The sequence below is a fragment of the Salvelinus alpinus genome, chromosome 7, assembly GCF_045679555.1.
Source record: "Salvelinus alpinus chromosome 7, SLU_Salpinus.1, whole genome shotgun sequence".
Classification (NCBI taxonomy): Eukaryota; Metazoa; Chordata; class Actinopteri; order Salmoniformes; family Salmonidae; genus Salvelinus; species Salvelinus alpinus.
In genome coordinates, this window is record NC_092092.1 from 26232555 (window position 1) to 26259261 (window position 26707).

Consider the following 26707-nt stretch of genomic DNA (forward strand, 5'->3'; position numbering starts at 1 on the left):
CTGTGGTGAGTTATTCACCATTTTCTTTGAACAAATAAGGTTTTATTTGTAAGATGGGTACATAAAGAGCAGAATTATTTATTATTTATTATTATATTATTATTTGTGCCATGGTCCTATACCAGCTCTTTGTCACTTCCCACGAGCCGGTTGTGACAAAAACTCACACTCATTCTTATGTTTAATAAATGTATCGTATAGTGTGTGTGTGACAGGCTTACAATGATGGCAAAAAAAATACATTTGAGAGTGCGCTGAACCTGGTGCTAGAGGGGGTATGCAGCTGGAGGTTGAATGTTTGAAGGGGTACGGGACTATAAAAAGTTTGGGAACCACTGTGTTAGATAAAAACAGCTGCTGCTTCATTATGAGATAATAAGACGCATCTGGCAGCCTATGTACATTTCAATCCAACACTGTTTATTCAGACAGACTATCTGTCTGTCTGTAACTAGACCACTACAGCCTTGAGTGTACGGTGTGTGCTGAATCCTGCCTGTCCTGCCTGGCCCTTTCTTTGTAGGTGAACACAGAGCGCTTTGAGTCGGAGACCAGGGTGATAAACCATGTGGAGGGAGGCTGGCCCAAGGACGTCAACCCTTTAGGAGATGGAGCAGACTATCTGCTTCAGGAAGAAAGTGGAGAAAGACAAGCATTATTTCAGCACCATCATGCAGCTGGGCAGTGTGTGTCAGACATCAGTCAGTCAAGTAGCCACGATATGGCCCGGGTCATAGAGATTTTTCAATATCATTTTATTGAATTAATCACTAGTGTATGACATTATGCCATATCTAAATAATATGTCCTACAGCAGCATACCACCCTGCATCCCACTGATGTCTTTCCTCTGAAGCTACAGTAAGCAGGGTTGGTCCTGGTCGGTCCCTAGATGGGAGACCAGATGCTGCTGGATGTGGTGTTGGAGGGCCAGTAGGAGGCACTCTTTTCTCTGATAATTTTTTTTTGGGGGGGGGACATTGCCCTGTGTAAGTTGTTGTCTTTTGGATGGGACATTAAATGGGTATCCTGACTCTCTGTGGTCAGTAAGAATCCCATGGCACTTATCATAAGAGTATGGGTGTTAACTGGCCCTGAATCTAGGCCCTCGTTGTAAATAAGAATTTGGTTTTAACTGACTTGCCTAGTTAAATAAAGGTTAAATTAAAAATTTAAAAATGTAATCTACATTGCTCCAAAGCCATTTCTTAGCTGCTGCAGTAGTGTGATAGATAGAGAAAATTACCAGTTCTGAAAGGGAGAGAGTAAGAAGTTTTCCTCTCTATCTCTGATCACAGCCCTCCTCTGTTCCTCCCGTTTGAACACAGAACATGGAGCACAGCATCAAGCAGAACAATGCCATCGACATCTACCAGGAGTACTTTGAAGGGGAGGAGGAGGAGGTGGTGGAGGAGTCAAAACCATCAATGTTTTTAAGTGCTTCCATGACCTCTATTAACCTATCGTTCAACATTGTTACAGTTACATAACAGCAACAATGGCAGCAGGGCATAGTTATTGCTCACATAGAATCCACAAATGATGTATATTACCAGTGTATTGTGTCCGTCTGAGTGGTTTTTGATCTTACAGAGACCCGAACAAGATAAAACACACTGCCACCAGTCTGTCCTGGCATCCCGATGGCAGCCGCAAGCTGGCTGTGGCCTACTCCTCATTGGAGTTCCAGAAAGTCTCTAAAGACATTAGCTACAACTCCTATATATGGGACATTGGTAGGTGTATGACTCAAACATGTCTCTTTCATTTATATTTTCCTTTCTAACAGAGGGATTATCATTGCAATAGCTGTGGCAGTGAGATTTACTCATTTGTCATCTTAATTGATAGTTCAGAAAGTCAAAGTGGACTACAAAGTATTAATTCATTGAATCCCCTGAATCGCAATAAGCCAGAGATGACCCTGAAACCTGTCTCTCCACTGGTCTGTCTGGAATACAAACCCCCAAAGACTCTCACATACTGGTCGGAGGTAGCTACAATGGCCAGATCGGTGGGTCCTTCAACAGCTGTATCATGCTTCCTGTCAGCTCAGGAACAATGTCCTTAGGAGATTACTGTGCAGTGTAAAGAACTTTGGAGGTATAGTCAAGTCATCCAACATACTACCTACTCTCAGACTGCAGCTATTTGTAAATGTCATAAAGGTTCCAGTTATGTAATGTCTGGATTTGTCCGGATGCTCTTTTGAGCATTTAAGTACATTGCCTCTAGATATTTGTTTAGGCTCTGACAGTTAATAGTTATGTGTTGTTTGTTCTTGTCATTTGTGTGTTTTGTGCGTGCATGCATGTGTGTTTGTGAAAGTACACTAAGTAAAATGTCTGAGCAGCTTATTGGGACACTCGCAAGGGCAGCTAGCCAGTGGAAATGTCCACACTAGAGCACAGCCACATAGACCCTGTCTACAAAGTCATCTGGTTGCAGTCAAAGACTGGAACCGATACCTTCTCTGCGTCTAAGGATGGCCAGGTGAACCAAGCCTCCAATAGAAGCAATAAAAGCCTTTGTCACCTTATCCCTTTCTCAAGCCAAGCAGGCACAATAGGCCAGGGTGGCACAAAACGCTCAGGACTCATGGGCAGTGAAGTCTGATACTCTTGGTCCGGGACAGGTGCACTTTCTCTGACCTTCAATTGCCATTTGGCCATAGCCAGAAGTTATGTAATAATGCATCTATTGAAGGCAAAGAGACTGTGACTGATCGGCCTTGAGTTGACCACTGGTCTCTGTCTATAAGGTGCTGTGGTGGGACATTCGTAAGATGAGCGAGCCCACAGAGAGGCTGGTACTGGACCCTAACAAGAAGTGCAATCTGGACAATGCACTGGGGGTGATCTAACTGGAGTTTGAGACCACTATGGTGCTGAGGCTCTCTAGACTGGACTATCCCTATGTTGTTTCACTGTTGATGAATTAAGAGTATGGATTAGCCTAACGTCTTTTTGTATGAACTGGTCCAAGTGGGAGATCCAGTATGTCATCTATTTGTACATAAGGAAGACCTAAAATGTAACCTGATGTTTTCTCTGTTTCTTATTCAGACCACAAAGTTTATGGTGGGAACAGAGCAAGGGCTGTTGGTCTCATGTAACCAAAAGTCCAAGAGCCCACCTGAGAAGATAGTGTGCACGTACAGCGGTCCTCACGGCCCAATCTGCGCCCTGCAAAAGAACCCGAAGAACTTCCTGACCGTAGCCAATTGGACAGCCCACATCTGGTCCGAAGACATCAAGGAGTCGTCCATCATGTGGACAAAGTAAAGGGTCCCTCTGAAACAACATAATACAGACCAATGATATAGCTACTTCACAGATGGATAAATTACACTCTTTTTAGGTTCTAATACATATAACCAGTGATTTGGGCCCTCCTGTAGTATTGAGCTAATGTAAAATGACCTCTTGGTTGCCGTAGATAGCATATAGTCTATCTGTCAGAAGGCTGATGGAGTCCAGTATGGCCCTCTGTGTTCTTCGCCATCAAAATGGACGGGATACTAGACATTTGGGACTTCCTCTTCAAACAGAACGACCCCACACTCAGTCTGCAAGTATTATCATACGCCTCATCCAGCCTTTACTCAGCACCTGCCAGGCCTAAATGACAAGGTGAAACCCCTTTCTGTTGTGTTGTTCTCATTGGTAGAATTCTTGTGTGATGATGCCAAAGAAAAATCCTCGGATGGACATAAAAGTTATATTCTATTGTTTTCTAGGTGTGTGATAAAGCTCTGTACAGCCAGCAGGTGCAGGATAATGGGTGCTTCCTGGCCTGTGGACACCAATGACGAGGTCACCAAGGAGGGCGACGGAGAGAAGAGCCCCGAGGAGCTAGTAATGCACACTGAAAAAGAGAAGAGGAAGAAAAAAAGGTTTGAAGGGATTGAGTGAACAAAACAAACCTTTTCAAAATTCCTTGACTTTAATGAATGTTTTGCAAATCCAGTCAGTTTTTCACATTGAATGTCATCATAATGTCATCATAATGATTTCTGTTGATGAAATTATGTGTAAACAATGTTGATTCAACCAGTTTGTGCCCAGAGGGTTATTATTAATCATTTATTCTCTGTGGTATGACTGAATTAGTTGGCTATTTCATTAGGATAACAAGCAACACCACCCTTCAATAGCATTCATCTGGCAATACATTCACATCAGGTGGCCTATATACAGTAACAGCATGAACTCCAAAACTGTGTTCTGTTCACCACGGCTGCTCTGATTTTATTTTATTTAGGATCCCCATTAGTCTTACTGGGTGTCCGACACAACGAAAAATACATTACAGACAAAATACTTTACAATTTACATAGTCAATTTATGATCTCATAGTTGATCATGTGTGGATGAGGTATCATATTGTCCATTCATGCTGTGATTAGTAATTATACTGTACCTAAAGAGCAGGTTTTCTTTTCTGCAGAAGCACCTTCCCTGCAGTGCAGGCCATGATTGAGCTCCATCCCGTGAAGAGTGTTTAGACAGAGAGAGAGCTTGGACAATAGATGGAGAGACACTCATGTCACAATGCCATTACAGGAGTTAAAGTTACTGTGTAATATAGGTTGTCAAGGGTTCATAAAGTGAGAGGGGGCTGGTGAGGGGGTATTAATTTGGTTTAAACTAACCCTGTGACACACCGACCACCTAAATAAAATCTAAATGAATTGTTTTGGTTTTGACTGAAGTTGTTGCTGTACTCCGCCAGCCTGTATGACATCACCACTGATAGTTACCTGTCGAACATAGCTGCACCTCTTTGTCCAATGGTAACAAATTGACCCTTGTTTTGGTCCACTTGCCCATTAAGATTGGGGCCTGGGGTCTATATATAAACTCAGCAAAAAAAGAAACGTCCTCTCACTGTCAACTGCGTTTATTGTCAGCAAACTTAACATGTGTAAATATTTGTATGAACATAACAAAATTCAACAACTGAGACATAAACTGAACAAGTTCCACAGACATGTGACTAACAGAAATTGAATTATGTGTCCCTAAACAAAGAGGGGGTCAAAATCAAAAGTACAGTCAGTATTTTAAAAAAATTATATTTTCATTTAACCTTTATTTAACCAGGTAGGCCAGTTGAGAACAAGTTCTCATTTACAACTGCGACCTGGCCAAGATAAAGCAACGCAGTGGGACTTAAACAACAACACAGAGTTACACATGGGATAAACAAACGTACAGCCAATAACATTAGAGAAATCTGTATACGGTGTGTAAATGAAGTAAGGAGGTAAGGCAATAAATAGGCCAATAGTGGCAAAGTAATTACAATTTAGCAATTTACACTGGAGTGATATATGTGCAGATGAGGATGTGCAAGTAGAAATACTGGTGTGCAAAAGAGCAGAAAAACAAAATCAAATATGGGGATGAGGTAGGTAGTTGGTTGGATGGGCTATTTACAGATGGGCTGTGTACAGCTGCAGCGATCGGTAAGCTGTTCTGACAGCTGACGCTTAAAGTTAGTGAGGGAGATATAAGTCTCCAACTTCAGTGATGTTTGCAATTCGTTCCAGTCACTGACAGCAGAGAACTGGAAGGAAAGGCGGCCAAAGGAGGTGTTGGCTTTGGGGATGACCAGTGAAATATACCTAATGGAGCGCGTGCTACGGGTGGGTGTTGCTATGGTGACCAGTGAGCTGAGATAAGGCGGAGCTTTACCTAGCAAAGACTTATAGATGACCTGGAGCCAGTGAGTTTGGTGACGAATATGTAGCGAGGACCAGCCAACGAGAGCATACAGATCGCAGTGGTGGGTAGTATATGGGGCTTGGGTGACAAAACAGATGGCACTGTGATAGACTACATCCAATTTGCTGAGTAGAGTGTTGGAGGCTATTTTGTAAATGACATCGCCGAAGTCAAGGATCGGTAGGATAGTCAGTTTTACGAGGGTATGTTTGGCAGCATGAGTGAAGGAGGTTTTGTAGCGAAATAGGAAGCTGATTCTAGATTTAACTTTGGATTGGAGATGCTTAATGTGAGTCTGGAAGGAGAGTTTACAGTCTAGGCAGACACCTAGGTATTTGTAGTTGTCCACATATTCTAAGTCAGAACTGTCCAGAGTAGTGATGCTAGTCGGACGGGTGGGTGTGGGCAGCGATCGGTTGAAGAGCATGCATTTCATTTTACTAGCATTTTAGAGTAGTTGGAGGCCACGGAAGGAGTGTTGTATGGCGTTGAAGCTCGTTTGGAGGTTTGTTAACCTTTTGTCAATAGGGGGAGCTGTTAGCATTATTTTTTTTTTTACATTTCCAAATTAAACTGCCTCGTACTCAATTCTTGATCGTACAATATGCATATTATTGTTATTATTGGATAGAAAACAGTCTATAGTTTCTATAGGAGTTGAAATTTTGTCTCTGAGTGGTACAGAACAATTTCTACAGCACTTTTCATGACAGGGTTCAGATTTCAGAAATTTTTACCTCTGATCTGGGGTCTGTTTATAAGGCCACAGTGAATGCTATGAAGAAACCGACACTACCTACGTCTTCCTCTGGGTGTCTGTACGTCATCACGTTTTCAATGAACTCTATGGGACGTTCACAGCCATTATAAATGACAAAAATGTACAGAGACCCCTCTTTCTCAACGTGCGCCTCAAGCGTGAAGGCCATCGGACCTGCCTCGTTCCAAATCGTTTTCTAACCAGCAGTATTTCTCCGGTCATGTTTTCAGTCGTTATAGTTGTTAAAAACATCATAAGGTAGTGAATTTTAACCGTTTTATAGCAATTTATATCCGTTTAGTGCGATTCTGAGGAATTTATTTGTCGTGCACTTTCTAGCTTTGGGAACGTTTCGCGGTCTCGGTCGTTGTTAGTGGACATTTCGAAGGACAGAGGACATCTATCGACCAAAAGACGTTTATAACATAGAAAGGATACATTGCCCAAGAATATGATGGAAGATCAGCTCAAAGTAAGCAATATTTAATATGATAAACCGTGTTTCTGTCGAAATATTTTAAACGCATACATCGCCATTTTGTTTGGTATAGCTTCACTTGGCCAACCCTGTATTGAAAAGTAAGGATAATTTTAAAAATGTAAATCAGCGGTTGCATTAAGAACTAATTTGTCTTTCGATTCCTGTCAACCCTGTATTTTTTAGTCAAGTATATGATTAGCTTTTAATTAAACTAGATCACTCTGATAGATGACGTCAGACATATTGAGGCTTGATTTCCTAGTATTTTCATTGTGTAACCACGGTTTTGTATGGCTAAATATGCACCTTTTCGAACAAACTGTATATGTATGTTGTAAAATGATGTTACAGGAGTGTCATCGGAAGAATTCTGAGAAGGTTAGTGAAAAAATTAATATCTTTTGGCGGTGGTTACGTTATAGCGCTCTTTGGCTGGAATCGATGCTCTGGTAACGTTGGAACATGTAGTATGCTAACTTATCGATTTATTGTGTTTTCGCTGAAAAACGCTTAGAAAATCTGAAATATGGTCTGAAATCACAAGAACTGGGTCTTTCCATTGCTATGCTTTGTCTATTTTTATGAAATGTTTTATGATGAGTAAATTGGTCATACACGTTGCTCTATCTAGTAATTCTAGTGGATTTGTGATGGTCGGTGCAATTGTAAACTGTGATTTCTACCTGAAATATGCACTTTTTTCTAACAAAAACTATCCTATACCATGAATATGTTATCAGACTGTCATCTGATGGTTTTTTTTATAGGTTATTGGCTATCAATATCTTAGTTGAGCCGAATTGGTGATAGCACCTGAAGGAGTAAGAAACTGATGGAGTTAGAATAGTGGTGTATTTTGCTAACGTGTTTAGCTAATAGATTTACATATTTTGTCTTCCCTGTAAAACATTTTAAAAATCTGAAATGGTGGCTTTATTCACAAGATCTGTATCTTTCATCTGGTGTCTTGGACTTGTGATTTAATGATATTTAGATGCTACTATCTACTTCTGAAGCTATGCTATCTATGCTAATCAGTGTGTGGGGGGTGGGGGGTGCTCCCGGATCCGGGTTTCTGAGGCAGTAAAAGTTAACACAGTGTCCAAAGAAGGGCCAGATGTAGACAGAATGGTGTCGTCTGCGTAGAGGTGGATCAAAGGATCACCCGCAGCAAGAGCGACATTGATATATACAGAGAAAAGAGTCGGCCCGAGAATTGAACCCTGTGGCACCCCCATAGAGACTGCCAGAGGTCCGGACAACAGGCCCTCTGATTTGACACACTGAACTCTATCTGAGAAGTAGTTAGTGAACCAGGCGAGGCAGTCATTAGAGAAACCAAGGCTGTTGAGTCTGCCGATAAAAATACGGTGATTGACAGAGTCGAAAGTCTTAGCCATGTCGATGAAGACGGCTGCACAGTACTGTCTTTTATCGATGGCGTTTATGATATCGTTTAGTACCTTGAGCGTGGGTGAGGTGCATCCGTGACCAGCTCAGAAACCAGATTGCATAGCGGAGAAGGTACGGTGGGATTCGAAATGGTCGGGATCTGTTTGTTCACTTGGCTTTCGAAGACTTTAGAAAGACAGGGCAGGATAGATATAGGTCTGTAACAGTTTGGGTCTTGAGTGTCTCCCCCTTTGAAGAGGGGGATTAGCACGGCCGCTTTCCAATCTTTAGGAATCTCAGATGATACCAAAGAGAGGTTGAACAGACTAGTAGTAGGGGTTGCAACAATGGCGGCGGATCATTTTAGGAAGAGAGGATCCAGATTGTCTAGCCCAGCTGATTTGTAGGGACCCAGATTTTGCCGCTCTTTCAGAACATCAGCTGTCTGGATTTGGGTGAAGGAGAAGTGGGAGGGGGGGCTTGGTCTAGTTGCTGCGGGGGGTGCAGAGTTGTTGGCCGAGGTTGGGGTATCCAGGTGGAAAGCATGGCCAGCCGTAGAGAAATGCTTATTGAAATTCTCGATTATCGTGGATTTATCAGTGGTGACAGTGTTTCCTAGTCTCAGTGCAGTGGGCAGCTGGGAGGAGGTACTCTTATTCTCCATGGACTTTACAGTGTCCCAAAACTTTCTGGAATTTGTGCTGCAGGATGCAAATTTCTGTTTGAAAAAGCTAGCCTTTGCTTTTATTTAATTTATGCCCTGGCCACATCTGCAGTCCTCATGCCTCCTTGCAGCATGCCTAAGGCACGTTCTCGCAGATGAGCAGGGACCCTGGGCATCTTTCTTTTGGTGTTTTTCAGAGTCAGTAGAAAGGCCTCTTTAGTGTCCTCTAAGTTTTCATAACTGTGACCGTAATTGCCTACTGTCTGTAAGCTGTTAGTGTCTTAACGAACATTCCACAGGTGCATGTTCATTAATTGTTTATGGTTCATTAAACAAGCATGGGAAACAGTGTTTAAACCCTTTACGATGAAGATCTGTGAAGTTATTTGGATTTTTACGAATGATCTTTGAAAGACAGGGTCCTGAAAAAGGAACGTTTCTTTTTTTGCTGAGTTTAGCTACTGTATGTAAACTCCTCTAGAGAATACAAAATGTATAACCTGTAATCTGACTAAATAGAATTTTCCCCCAATATTAATCTGTGCTGTGGTGGCGCTTTTGAAATGTGTTTATCCCCATAATAACAGAAAATCTCCCATGAAAATATTTTATAATAAGAAAATAGGAGTGAATGGAATGAATTATTGGTAATTTTGACTTTTCAGTGATGTCGAAAAGCAATGTTTACTTCATATTTACTTGGCAATTACGTACAGGTATATACAGTACATTCTGTGCTCACAAACCAATGATGTAATATCATTATGAGAAAGGCGTCTGTGAAGAGAAAGAAGTCAGAGACGGAGCACCGTAACAACATGATGTTCCACATGTCATCTGTATTGTCATCTTGAATCAATCAAATGAAGACAGCAAGGCATTTTTTATAATAGAGACATTCTTAATGAGTCATGTAGAACTCAATAATTGTATTGAGTTGTTATTCATGTTTAATTATTTGATATATAGTATATACTGTATATACAGTTCCAGTCAAAAGTTTGGACACACCTACTCATTCCAGGTGTTTTCTTTATTTTTGCTATTTTCTACATTGTAGAATAATAGTGAAGACATCAAAACTATGAAATAACACATATGGAATCATGTGGTAACCCAATTTTTTTTAAACAAATTTAAACTTCTGGCCCATGTGAATACTGTACACGTGGATTTTAAAAATATGATACATTAACAATGTTGGCAAACAAAATAAGCACTTTTCGGTGTTAAGAAATCATTTGGCACAGATGCCTTTCTTAAACGTGTTTTATAATTGATTATGTTATTCTAGAAACCGCAGTCAAATTGTATTTAAATCTGGCGGGAAAGCAAGGGCATCAACGTAGTTTGGAGAGCCATTTGCGCAATTTTGTGCGCCATGGATTTGTCCACCAGATGTCGTCATTGGGCTGCGGCAAATCGAAGAAGCAACCGTGTTTTACGCGCCTCTGGTTATGCTTATGAGGCTCTGAAGAATGCCTCTGGTGCTACTGATCTCGGGTATCCAGGAACACAACTCACGAGTCGTCAGAGGAGAAAAGAAAAGGCGAGAGTGAAGGAGAATAAAAGGGCAGTTCTAGTAGACAGGTCGACACCTGCCTTTCTCCGTCCGCATTCTCGTCGGTATCCCTGTCTGTTTTCAAAGACATGGGTGAATAAACAACCTAATTATTTCTTGAAACAGAATAGATTAAACGGAATGTACTCGTTTTACGCGGTTATATCAGACTTGAAAGAGCGCACATTTGGCGAGTAGAGTGGCGTTTATTTAACCGTAAAAAAATGATCCCAACTATTTTGACGCGGAAAGGTAGAGGTTTGTTTGTAGGCTACATTGACAAGTAGTACAGGTGGTTTTGAGAGGGGTCGTGCAGATATTGTGCAGGATGTCTGACCGATGTCCAGTTTAGTAGCCTGTATAGACGGCCACTATTTTCTAACAAGTCGAGGACACTCCAACTACAAGTGGCCATGAAGGACACTGGCGAATCAAAGGACCACCAACTAACAGTAAGTACAATACCGTAGCCTACGTATACATCATCACACCTGTTTACTATTACTGCAAGAACAGCAGTAATGTTGTATAGCCTATCGGTATGGGATCATTTAAGTGTAATATGCCACATGGAAGTCGTAACTTTAGATAATTGTGTAGACTAGATTGTAGTCTATATGCCCGTTGGTTCTGGGTTGCTGAGATGAATGCCACTCAAGCTGGTATTTTATTCAGATAGCCCACATTAAAGATTAGAATAAAATACAATAGAAGTTTATTATAGCCTAAATTACATTACTAAGCAAATTATGCCTTTTATTACAGTAGCTCTTGCCTCAGTCACATATGGAGACATTTGTTGACCTCTAACATTGAATTCCCATGTCATAAGTTAATAGTTGGCCATCTCCACACAGACCTTATTCTTCCCCAGTGGTTCCAGCCGGTGTGATATACCATATCTGAATTATTAACATGGCTCATTTCAGTTCCCCAGTCTCTCATCTTCTCCACTATGTCATACACTGACTAGCTCCACAGCACTGGTGATGGAAAATATCAATATTAATCCCCATTGTCTGTGGAATGACTGAATTGTCCTGTAAAGGTTTAATTCATATGGGTCAATGTCAAGAGCTGGATGTATGGCCTGTAACATTCCATATCTACCCACTAAACATGTTATCTTGACTCTGCCACATCCCTCTATCTAATAACATAACATTAGTTACCTATTTCACTAACAAACAACATTACCGCCCTACAATTTCATTCTGCAATACATTCACACCAGGTGGCCTATTCAGTCTGACTGTATCAACTCAGAGACTGTTTTCTATGCACCGCTGTAGCACTGATTATCTAATAGTTTATAATGTGTGGATGGGTTATCAGTCTATACATTGGTCTGTCTTGATCTAAGTATCATAATGCCCCCCCCCCCCCCCCCTTGCATTGTTCTCTCTGTGAAAGGTCTAAACCTGTGTTATTATAGTTGTGTGTTGTTCTAATTGTGAAAGCTCTAAGCCTGTGTTTTTCAACCTGTGTGTCTCCCAGGTGGCCCTGAGGATCAGACCCCTCAGCGATTCTGAGCGGGAAGAGGCAGCCACCATAGTGGCCCACAGAGTGGACAACCAGGTTAGATGACCCGCCGTGTGTGTGTTCATGCGTGCTCATTCTTGCGTTTGTGTGTGTGTGTGTCTGTGCAAGCTCGCAAGTTGTTCCAGGCCTCTCTCGCATCCAGTCACAAGGCCTGCTTCACATATATAATGTATCTGCAGGTGCATGCACTTTTCACAGCAGCGCAGCACAGTATAGCTGGTCTCAACCAAGTGAGGTCGATCACTGTGTGTGTGTGCATCAACGCTCAGATGTCACACTTCGCAGTAAGTCAGTCGTGCGTGCGTGCGTGCGTGCGTGCGTGCGTGCGAGAGAGAGACTCATGCAGATGGCTCTGTATTGTGATTCAGTGGATTGTTACAGTTTAGAGAGTGACCTCTCTGATAGAGGATGGAAATTGGATTAGTTCTGAAGAAAGAAGGCAGACAAGACATGTCTGGACTGTAGCAAAGGAGGACATGATGTGTGTGAAACAGCTTTGTGCCGTTATTCAATGCTTCTAACCTTGATGGAACTGCTATTTAAGACCCACCATTTATCATTCTGCCACCATTATGAACATAGAGAATATTATTATGAGCTTATTTGGCGGTCGTTCTATTTCCATTCAGTCCATGTATTTAACCGAAATACCAATTCCAATTTTCCTCATTGCAAAGCATGACCCCAACCAAAGGAAGTTAATCCATGATATACAGCACAGGGAAAGGCTTGGCTCCTATAGGGTCCTTGGGGAGCATATTTACCTGGAGCCAGTTAGAAGCCTCCAGGTGTGTCCCTCATGGTGACAACTTGGATACCACGTAGTAATTCTCCTGATGTGATGATGATAAGAAGGAGGGTGAGAATGATGATGATAATAATGAGCAGTATTATGACTGTGATATGGATGAGGTGTTAATACCACTGAGAATAAACTGGTTTAGGTCTTAGTGGGTGATCTGCTGTAGGGAGTAGATGTTGTTGGACTTATGTTTGGAATGACAATTCCATGAGGAGTTAGCAGGAGAGCACTCTGGCTTCCAGGGTAAGATAACATTGGTTTTGCTGGTGAAAGATTTGTTACGGTTCACATAATAATAAGTCTGTCATCACTAATTTGTTGTTCACTTCAGTCAAAGTCTTTGACTGCATGGAAGGTGGTGCCACAGTTAAACTGGAAATAATCAGCATTAATTGTGAGTGAGGGACTGGAGGGAATGAGACCTGGCTTACTCTCTGTCTGTGGCTCTCAAAAGCAATTCAATTAACCTACAACCAGACTTATTAACCCAGCAACTCTCCCTCTGCTCTGCCTTGATGACACCACCAGGAGTAAGCTAAGTATGATAGGCCCATTGTGATGGTGTATTGTTGCTGACACAGCCCTGCTTTTTACAGTGAACAACAGTTCTTCTGTTAGCTCCTCAAGCCATGCACCTTGGTTGGAGAGCAAGGTAGCAGCAATGTTCTTTACCCTTTACAACATTATTGTCAACGTTATTGGTGAAACATTTTCATTGTCACAGTAGAATTCAACAAAATGTAACCTCTACATACACTGTTGATGTTATGCTATTGAAAAACAAAGGCAAGATGATAGAATGGAGACATTTTGTGAGTGGTTCATCTGTGTAGAGTAACAGCCTAGCAGGTTATCTTAGGTCTCTGTGTGTTTGCAGCCAAGGGCTTATAGTCACTACAATACAAACAGGTTGTGGAGACAGTGTGCGGGGTATTGTGTGTGTGTACTGCGTAGTGTTTACCTCTTACCTGATAAAGGGCTTATAAGACTATGTGTTCCTGTGGAGGGAGAGAGGGAGGGAGTTGTGTTACTAGCTCCTAACAGTGCAGTAACAAAAAAGTCAAAACAAATGTGTAATAAAAACTAGAAGCAACAAATCATGAATGTCAGGATGGTTCCAGTTAACAACCCAAATAGCACTGTATCAGTAATCCAAATCACAATCTATACGTATACGGTGCCTTCGGAAAGTATTCAGGTCCCTTGACTTTTTCCATTTGTTATGTTACAGCCTTATTCTAAAATTGATTAACTAGATTTTTCCTCATCTATTTTCACACAATACCCGATATTGACAAAGCAAAAACAGGTTTTTATTTCATTTTGCTAATTTATTCAAAATACATTTATTTAACTATTCATACCCTTTACTCAGTACTTTGTTGAAGTAACTTGTCCCGAAGCCACTTCTGCATTGTCTTGGCTGTGTGCTTAAGGTTGTCGTCCTGTTGGAAGGTGTACGTTCGCCCCAGTCTGAGGTCCTGAGCGCTCTGGAGCAGGTTTTCATCAACGATCTCTCTGTAAATTGCTCCGTTCATCTTTACCTCGATCCTGACTAGTCTCCCAGTCCCTGCCGCTGAAAAACATCCCCATCACTGTGCTTCACCGTAAGGATGGTGCCAGCTTTCCTCCAGATGTGACGCTTGGCATTCAGGCCAAAGTATAAGGGCACAAGGCGAGACCCAGATGCAGACACAGGAGGCAGATGGTTAGAGTCCAAGATGTTTATTTTTTTTATTTATTTTTTTTTTTAACAGTATTTTTATTGGAATTTCACAATTTTCACCCATATTAAAGAGATACAACAACAGAGACAAGGCAAAAAATAATAATAATAATAAAAAAATACGGCACCCGCCTACACATATCTGCGCATACATATACAGTGGGGAGAACAAGTATTTGATACACTGACAATTTTGCAGGTTTTCCTACTTACAAAGCATGTAGAGGTCTGTAATTTTTATCATAGGTACACTTCAACTGTGAGAGAAGGAATCTAAAACAAAAATCCAGAAAATCACATTGTATGATTTTTAATTAATTAATTTGCATTTTATTGCATGACATAAGTATTTGATACATCAGAAAAGCAGAACTGAATATTTGGTACAGAAACCTTAGTTTGCAATTACAGAGATCATACGTTTCCTGTAGTTCTTGACCAGGTTTGCACACACTACAGCAGGGATTTTGGCCCACTCCTCCATACAGACCTTCTCCAGATCCTTCAGGTTTCGGGGCTGTCGCTGGGCAATACGGACTTTCGGCTCCCTCCAAAGATTTTCTATTGGGTTCAGGTCTGGAGACTGGATAGGCCACTCCAGGACCTTGAGATGCTTCTTACGGAGCCACTCCTTAGTTGCCCTGGCTGTGTGTTTCGGGTCGTTGTCATGCTGGAAGACCCAGCCACGACCCATCTTCAATGCTCTTACTGAGGGAAGGAGGTTGTTGGTCAAGATCTCGCGATACATGGCCCCATCCATCCTCCCTTCAATACGGTGCAGTCGTCCTGTCCCCTTTGCAGAAAAGCATCCCCAAAGAATGATGTTTCCACCTCCATGCTTCACGGTTGGGATGGTGTTCTTGGGGTTGTACTCATCCTTCTATTCCTCCAAACACGGCGAGTGGAGTTTAGAGCAAAAAGCTCTATTTTTGTCTCATCAGACCACATGACCTTCTCCCATTCCTCCTCTGGATCATCCAGATGGTCATTGGCAAACTTCAGACGGGCCTGGACATGCGCTGGCTTGAGCAGGGGGACCTTGCGTGCGCTGCAGGATTTTAATCCATGACGGCGTAGTGTGTTACTAATGGTTTTCTTTGAGACTGTGGTCCCAGCTCTCTTCAGGTCATTGACCAGGTCCTGCCGTGTAGTTCTGGGCTGATCCCTCACATTCCTCATGATCATTGATGCCCCACGAGGTGAGATCTTGCATGGAGCCCCAGACCGAGGGTGATTGACCGTCATCTTGAACTTCTTCCATTTTCTAATAATTGTGCCAACAGTTGTTGCCTTCTCACCAAGCTGCTTGGCTATTGTCCTGTAGCCCATCCCAGCCTTGTACAGGTCTACAATTTATCCCTGATGTCCTTACACAGCTCTCTGGTCTTGGCAATTGTGGAGAGGTTGGAGTCTGTTTGATTGAGTGTGTGGACAGGTGTCTTTTATACAGGTAACGAGTTCAAACAGGTGCAGTTAATACAGGTAATGAGTGGAGAACAGGAGGGCTTCTTAAAGAAAAACTAACAGGTCTGTGAGAGCCGGAATTCTTACTGGTTGGTAGGTGATCAAATACTTATGTCATGCAATAAAATGCAAATTAATTACTTAAAAATCATACAATGTGATTTTCTGGATTTTTGTTTTAGATTCCGTCTCTCACAGTTGAAGTGTACCTATGATAAAAATGACAGACCTCTACATGCTTTGTAAGTAGGAAAACCTGCAAAATCGGCAGTGTATCAAATACTTGTTCTCCCCACTGTATATATATACACATATACCTATACACACATACGCACACCACTTTCCTATCCCCGCGTCTCTCACCCTATCCCCATCATTGCGTCTCTCAATACATACATTTTAAACAAACTTACAAACAGAGATTAAACAAAAAAGCTCGGTTTAAACTAAGAAGTTAGGTTCCACCCATGGAACATACAGTGTAGTTCTGAATACATAGATCACCACCATTCTAAGAGAATCCTTGCAGCATAATAGCTGATACCTCAGGTTCTAGGTAATTTAGATAGGGTTCCCACACTTTGTAGAACTGATCTGTTTTAGAATGCAATGTACATGTCAGATATTCCAGAGGCACCCATTCAAAAAGTATCTTATGCCAATCTTTAATAGAAGGAACCTTATCACTAATCCACCGTAAAAGGATGTTTTTCCTTGCAGCAAAGGTAAGGATGTTATAAAGCCTCCTCTTACTCACAGAAGTAACATGCCTACTAGGGAGACCCAACAGTAAAGAAACTGGGTCCAATTCTAGATCAACCCCTAGGATCTTTTCAATTTCTTGCAGAACACCAGACCAGTATCTTTGTATTTTGGTACATGACCATAAACAATGTGTTAGGGTGCCTGTATCAGTTTTGCATTTAAGACACTGAGGAGAAGAGGAAGAGGGGCTAAAGGCATGTCTGCGATTTGGGGATATATGCAATCGGTGTATTATTCTTAATTGGATTGCTCTAGTACGATTACATATAGATATTGTTTTTGCATATCTCCAAATGTCCTCCCACATCTCTTCGTCAATAGTCACAGACAATTCTTTCTCCCACACTTGTTTCACCCTCTGTGTATCGACAGCAGGAAAGGACCTTAAAGCATCATAAAACAGACTTACAGACATTTTCCTTTGTGGAAAGAAAAGCATTCTCTCAATGACAGACATATCAGGGTTACCAATTAAGGTGGTGCTCTTCACAATATAATGTCTTACTTGTAGGAAGCGGAAAAAGTCCTGCTTTGGGAGTCGGTATTTCTCCACCATCTGCTCAAATGACAATAGAATCTTATCAGCAAATAAGTCATTTAGTCTGCGTATGCCCTTATTAAGCCAAGAGTTAAAGCCAGCATCCAGCAATCCTGGACCAAAATCTGGGTTGTTAAGAATTGGGGTAAGAGCAGAGGTTAGTTTGGACCTTCCCAGGAAGCGCCGAACTGACCTCCACACCTTGAGTGTGTTAAGTGTAATAGGATTATTGCAGTGATCTTCTACAGACTTGAAACTTCTGAAAAATAAAAGATCCTGTAAGGGGTATTTTGAAAGAGAAGTCTCAATGTCTAACCAAATAGAGGAGTCATTGTTTGTGATCCAATCAGAAATATAACATAGGTGGGCACACCACTGATAGAACCTGATATTGGGCAGATCCAAGCCCCCCATAGAACTTGGCAGCTGCAATATTGCCATCTTAAGCCTTGGCTTGCGTTTACTCCATATGAAGGAACTTAGCCATCCATTTACATCCTTTATTACCTTATTGGAGAGTAATACTGGGATCATTTGGATTGGGTAAAGTAGTCTAGGTAAAATGTTCATTTTCAAGAGGGATATTCTACCCAACCAAGAAATCGGGAGAGAGTTCCAGCGCTCCAGATCCTGTCTTACTGTATCAAACAAGGGAACAAAATTGGCTTTGTACATTTGCTGGAATTTAGGAGTTACAAATATACCCAGATACGTAAAGCCTGAGGGAGACCATTTAAAAGGGAAGGGGGGAGAAGTATTAGGTACAGAGTGAAGGCTACCAAGTGGCATAGCCTCTGATTTAGTTAAGTTAATCTTGTAGCCTGAGAATTCGCTGAATAATTGAATAATATTAATAAGAGATGTAGTTGAGGTCTCGGGATTAGAGATGAATATCAGGACATCATCAGCATACAAGCTTATTTTATGGTGAACATCACCAATGAGCAGCCCCTGTATAGCAGGCGTTACCCTGATGGCCTCAGCCAGTGGTTCCATAGCGAGTGCAAATAGGAGGGGGGACAAAGGGCAGCCCTGTCTGGTACCTCTGTATATAGAGAAGCTATTTGACCTTAGCCCATTAGTAAGGACAGCAGCCTGAGGATCCTCATATAAAACTTTCACCCATTTTATAAAGTTGTCCCCTAGACCAAATTTATTTAGAGCAAAGAGTAGGTAAGACCACTCCACACGATCAAATGCTTTCTCAGCATCTAGGGAGAGCACAAGACCATCCCTAGCACTTTGTTGGTAGGCTTGAATTACATTAAGAAGCCGCCTGACATTGTTGCACGACTTACGGCCCTTAATGAAGCCAGTTTGGTCTCCTTTCACAATTAGTGGCAGTGAGTCCTCTAATCTTGTGGCTAGAATTTTAGAAAGTAATTTTCTATCCACATTCAGAAGGGAAATTGGTCTGTACGAGGAACAAGACTCTGGACATTTTCCCTTTTTGAGAATAAGTGATATGTTGGCTTCCCTCAGCGTTTGAGGGAGCTGGTCATTTGAAAATGAGTGGTTAAACATATCACGCAATGGCTCAAGGATCAGGCCATGAAACTCTTTATAGAATTCACTACCAAACCCGTCTGGTCCTGGGGCCTTACCGTTTTGCAGATTCTTAATTGCGAACATTATCTCTTCCTCGGTAATAGGGGCATTAAGGAGAGACCTCTGGTCTTCGGAGATAGTAGGGAGCTCAATCTTAGAAAATAAATTCTCCATTAATTTGGGTGCGTCATTTGGCAGTTCTGAGGCATAAAGATTTGCATAAAATTTCTTAAATGAGTCATTTATCAATTTATTTTCATATAAATGATTGCCATCCGAATCAGTAATAGTAGCAATTGACTGTGAGTCAGCTCTCTTTTTAGCTAAGTACGCCAAGTACTTTCCTGGCTTATCGCCATGTTCGTATAGCTTTTGCCTGACAAATCCCATTTTCTTTTCAGCGTCCTGTGTTAGGAGAGAGTCCAACGTTGATCTAAGAACTGATATTTCCTTTAATAGGGCAGGAGTGGGAGTTTTAATGTAGTCCTTCTCTTTAGTTCCTAATTCACCCTCTAACCTTTTTTGCTTTTCACGCTTTTTCCGCCTCTTAGTGGCTGTGTATGACATAATCAGACCCCTGGCGTACGCTTTACAGGTTTCCCAAAGGAGCGAGGGATTATCTGTTGATTGAGAGTTAATAGAGAAAAATGCTTTAAACTCTGTAATAAAATATGATGTGAACGTATGGTCTTTAAGGATGGTTGTATTCAACCTCCAATGTCTTGACAGATTGAATGCCCCGTTGAGTTTTATGTCCAGGATCACCTCCGCATGATCAGATATGACTATGCTTCCTATCCTAGCAGATAAAACAGACTGCAAAGACGTCCTGGGCATAAAAAAGTAATCTATTCTAGTCTGACATCCATGAGGTGCAGAGAAAAAAGTGAACTCTCTGTTGGAGGGGTGAAAAGTTCTCCAAACATCAGCATACCCCAGATCATCACAAATAGCTTTAAGTGACTTAGCTCGAGGGGAGAGTGAAGCTATACCGCTGGGAAACTTATCAATAAGGGGGTTCAACAAACAATTAAAATCTCCTCCAACCACTGCAGTGTCTGAGTTTAACTCTGAAAAGTCTAGAAATACCTTGGTGAGGAAATCAGGGGGGTGGGCAGGGGGGAAGTAAATATTCATTATGGAGATGCTCTGCCCTTGTAAAGTACCATTAATTATAACAAAGCGACCAGATTTATCTTTCACACAATTCAAGACCTTAAGTGGTAAGTTATTTTTCACAAGAATTGCTACACCTCTACTTCTGGATGTAAATGATGAGAAAAACACTTGACCAAACCCCCCTTGTTGTAATTTCAGATGTTCCTTATCATCCAAATGAGTTTCTTGCAACAGGGCAATATCAACATTTTCTTTTTTCAAAAAAGACAGTACCTTCTTCCTTTTAATGGGATTATGGCTCCCTCTAATGTTCCATGTACATACACGCAGTGTATTACCTGCCATTGCACTTTGACCGTTTCATATTCAGACTGAATCCCACTGTAAAAATGGGGTGGTACCTTTTTCCATGTGTTGAACTCTCTTCTATCTCACCGAGCATAAACAAACGATATGAACCCTGAACTCTAACTATACTAAACCCAAAAATTAAACATGTAAAGATCCAAAAGGGGGTTTTCCCACTAGCTAACATGCAGGGGATTTCAACTTTCCAATGTAGACTCTTAAGTCTGCATTGCCACTCAATAGCCTCGTCCTTTATACATATGAAAATGAAAATCAATATATGAAGATTGAGGCTCTTCCACCTAAAACCAAGCCTGGGCACCAATATAGATTCACCCATATCTCAGCCTGAGCTATAGTGGCAGTTACTTTAGCAAGAAAAATAATAAAAATACGAATATTACTGAACCGGAGCATGTGAGAGCTCACACCACTGTTTCATGATCAGGTTCAAATAAGATAATAAAGTTATCCAATGCTGCGGCGGCGCAGCTTAAAGTTATTTACCCGAGAGAGTCAATAAACGCAGCAGCCTCTTCAGGTGTGGAGAGTTTCTTAGGCGATCCGTTGACCATAATCTTCAATGTGGCCGGGTACAACAGTGCGTAGTCCATCTTCATTCTCCTGAGTCGAGCCTTCGCCTCATCAAACCCTTTGCGTCTTCGTACAACCGCTGTGGAGTAATCATTGAAGAATGAGACCTTTGGACCTTTACGTTGACTACCGTCAGAGCCGATATTTCTAGCCGCATCCATAACGCGCTGCTTGTCGGTGAAGTTGTGGAACTTTATAACCACTGGCCGTGGGCGCTGGTTGGGACCGGGTATCGGTGCTTGAGAGCGATGGGCTCTGTCCAGCTTCACACGACCAGCCTTAGTGTCCATTTGTAAGTAGTCAGGGATCCATTCCTCAAAAAAATTTACTGAACGTGTCCCTTCAGAATTTTCCGGGAGTCCCACAACACGAATATTGCATCTGCGTCCTCGATTATCCAAGTCGTCAATGTGCTCCGCCATTTCGCGCACCTGTTTCTCAAGTGCTTTCATCTTAGTGTCCATAGATGTAGTTGAGGCTTCCACTGTAGCGATTCTTCCTTCCGCCTCATCGACACGTTTGACAACCCTCTGTAGTTCTGCTGAATGGCCTGCTATTGCTTCCAAGACCGTTCTTATCTTAACATCGATCACTTTAGTAATGTTGTCCGTCATCTTTTGAATCACCAGGTCCATTGTGCCTGGATCCGCAACGGTGCTAGCCTCGCTAACGTAAGCTAGCTCCTCCTGCACATCTACAGGGATGGTGGTTTTGGTCGAGTTCTTAGTAGCTCTGCTGGGCATGTTGTCGGAGATTTTTGAGAAATAACCGTCAAGACTCATTGCAGGATAACTTATTTAGCCAATTCTACCACTTTTTCAAGCTAGGAGATTAATGAAAGAATATAAATTTACGAATGCCACGGGAGCTCGCTGAAACACAGTGTTCTCTCTACGGCGCCATTTTGTCCCCCCAAGATGTTTATTAACAATCCAAAAGGGGAAGGCAAGAGAATGGTCGTGGACAGGCAAAAGTTCAAAACCAGTTCAGAGTTCCAGAGGTACAGAATGAAGGGCAGGCAGAATGGTCAGGTAGGTGGGAATGGAGCCCAGAAAACAGGCAAAGAAAACAGGCAAACTGGGAGGACTAGTAGAAGAGAATAGAAAAGCAGGCGCACGGGAAAAAACACGCTGGTTGATTTGAACATACAAGACAAACTGGCACAGAGAGACAGGAAACACAGGGATAAATAAGCGACACCTGGAGGGGGTGGAGACAATCACAAGGGATGGTGAAACAGATCAGGGAAGAGTTCAATCTTGGTTTCATCAGACCAGAGAATCTTGTTTCTCTAGGTCTGAGAGTCCTTTAGGTGCCTTTTGGCAAACTCCAAGCGGGCTGTCGTGTGCCTTTTATTGAGGAGTGGCTTCCGTCTGGCCACTCTACCATAAAGGCCTGATTGGTGGAGTGCTGCAGAGATGGTTGTCCTTCTAGATGTTCTCACATCTCCACAGAGGAACTCTGGAGCTCTGTCAAAGTGACCATCGGGTTCTTGGTCACCAAAGCCCTTCTCCCCCGATTGCTGAGTTTGAACGGGCGGCCAGCTTTAGGAAGAATCTTGGTGGTTCCAAACTTCTTCCATTTAATGATGGAAGCCACTCTGTTCTTGGGGACCTTCAATGCTGCAGAAATATTTTAGTACCCTTCTCCAGATCTGTGCCTCGACACAATCCTGTCTCGGAGCTCTACGGACAATTCCTTCAACCTCATGGCTTGGTTTTTGCTCTGACATGCACTTTCAACTGTGGGACCTTATATAGACAGGTGTGTGCCTTTCCAAATCATGTCCAATCAATTGAATTTACCAGAGGTCATGACTTTACTTTCATTAATCTTTCATTGACTGTTATTTATCTAATCAACTAACTATGTTTAAAGGTTCATAGATGACCAGAAGGGTCAAATAATAATAATCACTGTGGTTGTCAAGGGTGCAACAGGTCAGCACTTCAGGAGTAAATGTCAGTTGGCTTTTCATAGCCGAGTATCTATACTGCTCCTGCTGTCTCTAGAGAGTTGTAAACAGCAGGTCTGCGACAGGTAGCACGTCCGGTGAACAGATCAGGGTTCCATAGCCGCAGTCAGAACAGTTGAAACTAGAGCAGCAGCACGGCCAGGTGGACTGGGGACAGCAAGGAGTCATCAGGCCAGGTAGTCCTGAGGCATGGTCCTAGGACTCAGGTCCTCCGAAAGAAAGAGAGAGAGAGAGAAAGAAAGAGAGAAAGAGAGAGAGAATTAGAGAGAGCATACTTAAATTCACACAGGACACCGGATAAGACAGGAGAAGTACTCCAGATATAACAGAGCCCCCCGACACATAAACTACTGTAGCATAACTACTGGAGGCTGAGACAGGAGGGGTCGGGAGACACCGTGACCCCATCCGACGACACCCCCGGACAGGGCCAAACAGGCAGGATATAACCCCACCCACTTTTCTAAAGCACAACCCCCACACCACTAGAGGGATATCTTCAACCACCAACTTACCATCCTGAGACAAGGCCGAGTATAGCCCACAAAGATCTCCGCCACGGCACAACCCAAGGGGGGGCGCCAACCCGGACAGGAAGATCACGTCAGTGACTCAACCCACTCAAGTGACGCACCCCTCCTAGGGACGGCATGAAAGAGCACCAGTAAGCCAGTGACTCAGCCCCTGTAATAGGGTTAGAGGCATAGAATCCCAGTGGAGAGAGGGGAACCGGCCAGGCAGAGACAGCAAGGGTGGTTCGTTGCTCCAGTGTCTTTCCGTTCACCTTCACACTCCTGGGCCAGACTACACTCAATCGTGGGACCTACTGAAGAGATGAGTCTTCAATAAAGACTTAACTTCTTACGGCTGAGATCGGCTGAGATTCCGTTAACGGGATCGACTTGACAACAGCCAGTGAAAGTGCAGGGCGCCAAATTCAAACAACAGAAATCTCATAATTAAAATTCCTCAAACATACAAGTATTTTACACCATTTTAAAGATAAACTTGTTGTTAATCCCACCACAGTGTCCGATTTCAAAAAGGCATTACGACGAAAGCACACCATCTGATTATGTTAGGTCAGTACCTAGTCACAGGAAAAAACAGCCATTTTTCCAGCCAAAGAGAGGAGTCACAAAAAGCAGAAATAGAGATAAAATTAATCACTAACCTTTGATGATCTTCATCAGATGACACTCATAGGACTTCATGTTACACAATACATGTATGTTTTGTTCGATAAAGTTCATATTTATATCCAAAAATCTTAGTTTACATTGGCGCGTTATGTTCAGTAATGTTTTGCCTCCAAAACATCCGGTGATTTTGCAGAGAGCCACATCAATTTACAGTCATAATAAACATTGATAAAAGATACAAGTGTTTCACATGGAACTTTAGATAAACTTCTCCTTAATGCAACCGCTGTGTCAGATTTTTTTTTTAAATTAGGGAAAAAGCACACCATGCAATAATCTGAGTACGGCGCTCAGACACAAAAACAAGCCTTACAGGTACCCGCCATGTTGTGGAGTCAAAAGAAGTCAGAAATAGCACTATAAATATTCACTTACTCTTCATCAGAATGCACTCCCAGGAATCCCAGTTCCACAATAAATGTTTGTTTTGTTCGATAAAGTCCATAATTTATGTCCAAATACCTCCTTTTTGTTCGCACGTTTAGGTCACAAATCCAAATTCATGAGGCGCGAGCACTAGGTTCAGACGAAAAGTCAAAACGTTCCGTTACAGTTCGTAGAAACATGTCAAACGATGTATAGAATCAATCTTTAGAATGTTTTTAACATAAATCTTCAATAATGTTTCAACCGGAGAATTCCTTTGTCTTTAGAAATGCAATGGAACGCAGCTAACTCTCACTGGCGCACGCGAGACTGAGCTCATGGCATTCTGCCAGACATCTGGTTGAAACAGCTCTCATTCTCTCCCCCTTCACAGTAGAAGCCTCAAACAAGGTTCTAAAGACTGCTGACATCTAGTGGAAGCCTTCGGAAGTGCAATCGGACCAAATTTATACTGTATCTTGGATAGGCAAAGAGTTGAAAAACTACAAACCTCAGATTTCCCACATTCTGGTTGGATTTTTTATCAGGTTTTTGCCTGCCGTATGAGTTCTGTTATACTCACAGACATCATTCAAACAGTTTTAGAAACTTCAGAGTGTTTTCTATCCACATCTAATAATTCTATGCATATTCTAGCTTCTGGGCCTGAGTAGCAGACAGTTTACTCTGGGCACCTTATTCATCCAAGCTACTCAATACTGCCCCCCAGCCATAAGAAGTTAACATAATCACTAGTTAACTACACATGGTTGATGATATTACTAGTTTAACTAGCTTGTCCTGCGTTGCATATAATATACTCTTGCGTTCAGTGTAAGCAGAGTCAGGGTATATGCAGCAGTTTGGGTCGCCTGGCTCGTTGCGAACTATGTGAAAACCATTTCTTCCTAACAAAGATTGTAATTAATTTGCCAGAATTTTACATAATTATGACATAACATTGAAAGTTGTGCAATTTAAGAGCAATATTTAGACGTAGGGTTGCCACCCGTTAAATAAAATACGGAACGGTTCCGTATTTCACTGAAAGAATAAACGTTTTGTTTTCGAAATGATAGTTTCCGGATTTGACCATATTAATGACCAAAGGCTCGTATTTCTGTGTTTATTATATTATAATTAAGTCTATGATTTGATATTTGATAGAGCAGTCTGACTAAGCGGTGGTAGGCAGCAGCAGGCTCGTAAGCATTCATTCAAACCGCACTTTCCTCTGTTTGCCAGCAGTTTTTCACAATGCTTGAAGCACAGCGCTGTTTATGACTTCAAGTTTATCAACTCCCGAGATTAGGCTGGCAATACTACAGTGCCTATAAGAACATCCAATAGTCAAAGGTCTACGAAATACAAATGGTATAGAGAGAAATATAATATAACTACAACCTAAAACTTCTTAACTGGGAATATTGAAGACTCATGTTTAAAGGAACCATCAGCTTTCATATGTTCTCATGTTCTGAGCAAGGAATTTAAACGTTAGATTTTTTACATGGCACATATTGCACTTTTACTTTCTTCTCCAACACTGTGTTTTTGCATTATTTAAACCAAATTGAACATGTTTCATTATTTATTTGAGACTAAATAGATTTTATTTATGCATTATATTAAGTTAAAATAAAAGTGTTAATTGTTCATTCTGTATTGTTGTAATTGTCATTATTACAAATGTATATATATAAAAACCAGCCGATTAATCGGTATCGTCTTTTTTTGGTCCTCCAATAATCAGTATCGGTATCAGCGTTGAAAAATCATAATTGGTCGACCTCTAGTAGGTAGAGTTAAAGTGACTATGCATAGATAATCAACAGAGAGTAGCAGCAGCATAAAAGAGGGGTCTGGTTAGCCCTTTGATTAGCTGTTCAGGAGTCTCATGGCTTGAGGGTAGAAGCTGTTAAGAAGCCTATTGGACCTAGACTTGGCGCTCCGTTACCGCATGACTAGGGTGGCTGGAGTGTTTGACAATTTTTAGGGCCGTCCTCTGTCACCACCTGGTATAGAGGTCCTGGATGGCAGGAAGCTTGGCCCCAGTGACGTACTGGGCCGTACACACTACCCTCTGTAGTGCATTGCGGTCAGATGCCAAGCAGTTGCCATACCAGGCAGT

At 41.9% G+C, this 26707-nt stretch overlaps 1 protein-coding gene and 1 pseudogene across 1 annotated transcript in view; both read left to right on the forward strand.

Annotated features, from left to right (window-relative positions):
- The first annotated feature begins 294 nt into the window (after nt 1–294).
- Nucleotides 295–3811, forward strand: LOC139581850 (dynein axonemal intermediate chain 2-like; annotated as a pseudogene).
- A 6731-nt stretch (nt 3812–10542) lies between these two features.
- LOC139580671 (kinesin-like protein KIF19) overlaps nt 10543–26707 on the forward strand; it is an 81212-nt gene continuing 65047 nt past the window's right edge. Inside the window, exons 1-2 of the mRNA XM_071409561.1 lie at nt 10543–11039; nt 12085–12165. Of these exons, the coding sequence (XP_071265662.1) occupies nt 11001–11039; nt 12085–12165 (120 nt within the window). The 5' untranslated portion in view covers nt 10543–11000. The remainder of the gene's footprint in view (nt 11040–12084; nt 12166–26707) is intronic.